Source organism: Hippoglossus hippoglossus, chromosome 4 (assembly GCF_009819705.1).
Source record: "Hippoglossus hippoglossus isolate fHipHip1 chromosome 4, fHipHip1.pri, whole genome shotgun sequence".
Classification (NCBI taxonomy): Eukaryota; Metazoa; Chordata; class Actinopteri; order Pleuronectiformes; family Pleuronectidae; genus Hippoglossus; species Hippoglossus hippoglossus.
The window spans coordinates 25,747,089-25,752,959 of NC_047154.1; the positions used below are offsets into that span (position 1 = coordinate 25,747,089).

At 45.5% G+C, this 5,871-nt stretch overlaps 1 protein-coding gene across 1 annotated transcript in view; it reads left to right on the forward strand.

Moving 5' to 3' along the window:
* Positions 1–5,074, forward strand: part of gmds (GDP-mannose 4,6-dehydratase) — a 141,533-nt gene extending 136,459 nt beyond the window's left edge. Inside the window, exons 10-11 of the mRNA XM_034583469.1 lie at positions 3,329–3,397; positions 4,576–5,074. Of these exons, the coding sequence (XP_034439360.1) occupies positions 3,329–3,397; positions 4,576–4,638 (132 nt within the window). The 3' untranslated portion in view covers positions 4,639–5,074. The remainder of the gene's footprint in view (positions 1–3,328; positions 3,398–4,575) is intronic.
* The last annotated feature ends 797 nt before the right edge of the window (positions 5,075–5,871 follow it).

Consider the following 5,871-nt stretch of genomic DNA (forward strand, 5'->3'; position numbering starts at 1 on the left):
ATACCAGAGCTCCTCTGGTTTGGAAATACCTTGATATTGGAAAGTTCATGCGGTTAAACTTTGTTCCATAGTTCTCAACATTGATTTCTCTGTGTCTTGGCTCAGCTTCGACTGGGCTGGTGATTTCATGCCTTTTATTGAAAAAGGATAAAGTCCAGTTTAGTTCCTGCGTGTGGCTTTAGCTTGAAGAGTTTGTCAGCTGCCCACTGATTGGTCAGTTGAGAGTCTGGTCTGAGCCTCGGGGACGTGTTGACCCTCACTCGTCCCCTCGTCCTTTAACGTCCACAAGCGCAGCTCAGAGTTTGTTTGACTTCATACACTTTATATATATGAACGCAGACAGAATCCAAACAAAGGCTCCTTCAGGGCTTTTTTCACTGCTCTGCAGCGCAGCCAACTTTTCATGCATGTCCCCCCCCCCTTCCATTTTTGGCCTCTGCCTCCTCATATCATATCAGGTAGGAAACTGAGCCTCTAATCAATAATAGATGTATAGAGAACATGTCCCAGCTTCACACGAATCAGAATCCAGATTATTAACTTCAGATCAAACTCTGTGTTCGTGACAAAGCCAGTTGTTGTTTTTATTCTCAAAACCTGCAACCAAATTGTTCCCAGTGACTCCAGTAAATATGGTTATAAAACAAGTGGATTATTTAATATAATTGTGGGGTAAGTCGCTCCATGATAATTACATTCAGTCAGATAATAAATTACGTCTCGTTGCTGAAGGTAATTAGTCTGAAAATGTTTCCAGTTATAGCTCCGGAGCCAAAAAGCATGAATATGAGTAATGTACAGAGCTGCTCACATGAGAAGGAGCTGTTTGTCCTGCTGGTGCAGACGCAGGAGAAAGAAACGAGCTGCTGCTTTCATCTGCCCGTCTGCATGGGAGCCGTGTGAGCCTCACAATACAAAGACTGCTCGCCCCGGAAATGAACCAGGTCTCCAGCTCTGGCTCGGGGAGACCAGAGTGAGCGGCGTCGCACACGGAACCGGCCCGTGCTTGTTCACGATGTGTGTGTTCAGTGTTTCAGGCCTTTGTGTGTAATCAGACGAGTGTGATTAAAGCGCCGTGGAGCCTCGGTGCGATGTGGGTCCCTGCTCTCTAACAGGCTGAACTATGCCAGGGCTGCTGAGAGCGTTCCTCTGTAATAAGATCACCCACACAAGACATTTTCAAGAGGTCCAGCGTCAGATAAAACCACTTCTCTGAGCTCTTTATCGCCCCCAGTGTATTTTCTCCTGGGCTGTTTTTTATAGGTTGGGTCAGACGTCCTAGTTCCAGTTAATGGAAATCTGGTGTGTTTTTAACTTTATGTCAGGAACCCTGGGGAAGACCCCTTCTCTATTTTAACAAGACACTGCCCCAGTGTACTGGGTCCATAAAGAAACGTGACTGGTCTGCAGCGGACCCTGACCAGGACCCTGACCAGGACCCTGACCCTGACCAGGACCCTGACCAGGACCCTGACCAGGACCCTGTTCAGCACCTATGGGATGAACTGGAACGCAGACTGCGAGCCAGTCATTAGTGTTGGACCCTCCAAAGCTCTTGTTGCTGAGGTGGAGCACGGAGTCTGTTGTGGCAGCAGATCCACACAAACCTCAAGATTTTAGCTTTCTTGTTGATTTGGCAAAAACCTCCCACGGTAACGCTGATCACGTAATCGCTATAAAACAAGTGGAAGTGACAAGTTTATCGAGATGTCTGACTTTCTGAGGGTTGTGTGGACCTGTAGTTGTTTGGACTTGTTTGGCAGGCGCTCACATTACGTGCCGTGTGCACATGCACTGGATCTTCGTCATCTGCCAAAGTCTGTCCAAAATGTGCATGTGTTGTTTCCTGTGAATTCCTGGTGCATGTGCACACCAGTTACACTTCAGTCCAGTTCAGCCCAGTATGTGTTAGTGGGTAAGAGACACGTCCACAATGTAGTTGATGGAAAAAGACAATCAAGGCTTTGAAGTGTATGAGGATGATCGTTTTCTTTAATAGATAATTCATCCATTTCCTCCTTTATCTTTACTCTGAGGGTCACAGGAGGAGCTGGAGCCAATCCCAGCTGACATTGGGCGGAGGGGGGGGGGGGGGATTCACACTGGACGATAACTCTTAATATAATTAAAATTCTTAAACGTTACACATGTTGATGCATGTGTGTAGTCGTGGGCAGGGAGGGCGGACTCAGCCTCTGACGATGCATCTAATGGCGACAGCAGGAAACATTCTGGACATACGTGTGAGAAATTAGATTTAATATCAGGAATATGCTGGTTTCTGGTTTATATGTTCAAGTTTCCACAAACTGAGTTGCGTGTGTGTCCACATCCCTTCGGTCGCGTGAATGATCTGAACCTCCGTGCAGAGAGAAAACACGGCCGGCACAGCAGGCCCAGTGTGAACGGTGCAGCAGAAAAGAGACATAAATAACAGTTGAAGTCTGTGTTTACCTTCCACAGAGGGATTTCCTCTGGTGGTGGAATTAGCTTCAGGATTAAGGAACGTACAGTATCAGCTAATTGAAAAAAAAGGAGACTCTTCAGTATCGTGTTTCACCGCAGTGTTTTATTAGACCTCCGGAGGCCAACACATGTGTTTCTGACACAAACTGATGCATGAAAGATGAAAAAAAAAAATCCCCAGAAATACAGAGATGGAAATAGAACCAGCAGAAGGAGCCAGTGGAGGAAAGAAAGACTTTAAAAACACGGAGGACGTACGGGGAAAGATTTTTGCTTTCTCCTCCTCCTCCGGCTCTTTGGTGGTCTGAGGCCGGGTCTCATGGATCCTGAACCCGGTGCAAAACACAACAGGGGGGGAAATGAGTGAGGGGGGTGGAGGGTGCGGGGGTGGGGTTTGGTGGGGGGTCCTGGGGGTGGAGTGGGGGGGGGTTACACCACCAGAGTCCCACAATTCATCATACTCTGGCACCGACGGGGGCCGTCTGGACAGATCGGTGGTGGGGAGCCGAGAGCGGGGATTGATGGCCAGTGAGACTCTGTGACCTCCCAGTTCCCCGAGAGGGGAGATACCGTGTGTGTGTGTGTGTGTGTGTGTGTGTGTGTGTGTGAGACAGAGAGTAATCCTCACCCCCCCCCCCCCCCATGCCCTGCACCCTGTTGAAGACATCAAGTTCGGACATTGAGTTGAATCCAATGCTTGTTTACATCAGTAACAAATCAGCTGCTGCAGGATTCTCCTCCAGATCAGACATGACAGATGATTTGTTTTTCTTTCTCCCACCTCTCTCTCTCTCTCTCTCTCTCCCCCCCCCCCCCCCCCCCCCCCTCCTCCCTCTCTCTCTCTTTCCTTTCTCTCTAACAGGAATACCTACAAGGTGACAGCACCAAAGCGTTTGAGAAGTTTGGTTGGAAGCCGAAAATCACTTTCGAGGTGAGCGTGACGTCGGATGAACACACACCTGGTGGCTCTGCAGGAAGTTTAACACCAGTGTTGAACATGTGAATAGTTTCACACCCACGTAGAGATGTGATGAAATATGAGGAAGACACACAGAGGATAGAAGTGAAGGTTTACTCATGAGGACGTAGAGGTGTCGGTATGTTGTTGATGTATTTACAGGACATATTCGGAGAGCGGCTGTGATGATCACACAGATTTTTTTATTATTAAATCCAACATAACAAATAGGGAAAACGACCACAGAGGCCAATGTAATTCATAGAAAACCAACGTGTTCAGTTTCAGACTATTTTTTATTAGTTACATTGAAATTTCTCATTTTCTTTAAAGCTCCAAACTAGATTTTATTAAATCTAATAAAAAAAACACACACAGATTAGAGAGATTACTGTTATACCATGTGTTATAATATGGTAAATGTTAAAAATCAAAACTGTTAATTGTGTTCCACTGATATTACAATAATTAATAATAATGTCAGAAACCTTTGTTACCAAATTTGTATCTGATGATATTGTGACTAAAGCTTAAATTTATTTCCCCTGTTACCTGAGTTTCTGTCTCAGATATTAATATATATTACTTTACTTAATATTCTTCCAATGGAAGCTGAAGTTCTTAACCTCCTGGAGTCCGACATGTTGATAAACTAGTGTCAAAGTGATCGTGTGATCGTTTGAGAGAAAGACGCCAAACATTGGAAAGTTAAACACTTTTTAATGTGGTAAATAAATGTTGAAATAAAAAAAGCATTTAAAAACAGCAGATAGAGTCCAGGTCTCCTGAGGGTTAAACTTTTAAATGTGATGAAACCGGATCAACTTGGTTTGAAATCCTCATCACTGAGTCTCTAACTGACCTCAATGAACCGGTGTGACACCAGAACACAGAGACACCAGTGAGACACCAGTGAGACACCAGTGAGACACCAGTGAGATACCAGTGAGACACCAGTGAGATACCAGTGAGACACCAGTGCGACACCAGTGAGACACCAGTGAGACACCAGTGAGGTTATGAGTTTCACAGTGAAAGTTTCTCTCATCAACGTCAATGTAAACACAAACTGCTGAATTCACCTCTGCTGGTTACTTGTGGCTGAACTCTGACCTGTGATCCCCCCCCCCCCCCCCGCTGTGTCGCTGCAGGAGCTGGTGACGGAGATGGTGACGTCCGACATCGAGCTGATGAAGAAGAACCCCACAGCCTGAGGGGGGGGCTCCGTCCTGCAGGGAGGAAGCGCTGTAGCACTCCAGTGTCCTGAGGGACGCCCTGAATTTCTACCTTCCCTGGCTTTTCCCCAAATGAAATGATCTGATTTTTTTTTTTAATCTTCACGAAGAGGTTTGATCGAACCCTTCGTTGCCTTCGTCCTCGTTTCTCCCTCGTGAATATGATTGATTTGGTTTTACTGACACACAGCGAAGAGGCCTTACATTCCACCGTATACTGTATATGTCTGTGTGGTTATTTATGCTTTTATGATTTCTGTTGGGTTTTTTTTTTATCGTGGTCCGACTTGATTTTAATATTCTGTCTTTTTAGAAGGTGAACATAAAGAACATATTTGATCTTTGATCGTAGAGAATGTGAATCCATGGGTTTTTATTACTGAAGCCGTCGGTGCAATAAAGAGATTTTCACATATCGGTCACTTGGTTGTTTTTCTTAATTTCCACACAAAGCGGTGATGAAGACGAGTTCACGTGTGTGTGTGTGTGTGTGTGTGTGTGTGTGTTTGTGTTTGTGTGTGTGTGTGTGTGTGTTTGTTGAGGTGGTGGCGGCTCCTGCTTCTTCTTTGTTTGTGTGTTTTTGTTTCTTCAGAGCAGCAGAAGAAGAAAGCTGCAAAAAAACATCCTGCAGGTGTGTGTGTTTGTTTGTGTGTGTGTGTGTGTCCAGGTTGTGTAGAGGTCGTCTGGCTCAGCTCTCTCTCTCTCTCTCTCTCTCTCTCTCTCTCTCTCTCTCTCCCTCTCTCCCTCTCTCCCTCTCCCTCCCTCCAGCTTTCCAGGTTTTTTATTTTTTCTCCCCTCGAGCACACTGGCCTCTTTTATTCGACAGGAAGTGCGTGTTCCTCGGGCTCCGGACTCCAACAGACCCGCTTTCAGACGCTTCTGGTCTCGGCGGCTCCTGGAGTTTGAGGCCGTTAAACGCGGAGCAGACGCGGACACGAGCCGCCTCAGGTCCCGGTGACAGTTTCCATCTCTTACACAAGTCGTTTAAACACGCTCGCTTTTATTTCTCTTTAATATAATAACACTGAGTCGGTGCAGTGAAACTTCAACGATAACATCTGTGGTAATTTATCTGCAGTTAAATTTAAAAAACCCAGATAATTAATTTAATGTTTGCATGACAATATTCCTCTTTATTAGATTTATCAAACATGTTTCTGCAAAGTTATGTTTTTAAATAGTAGTTTAATTTATCTTTATGATGCAGTTTTA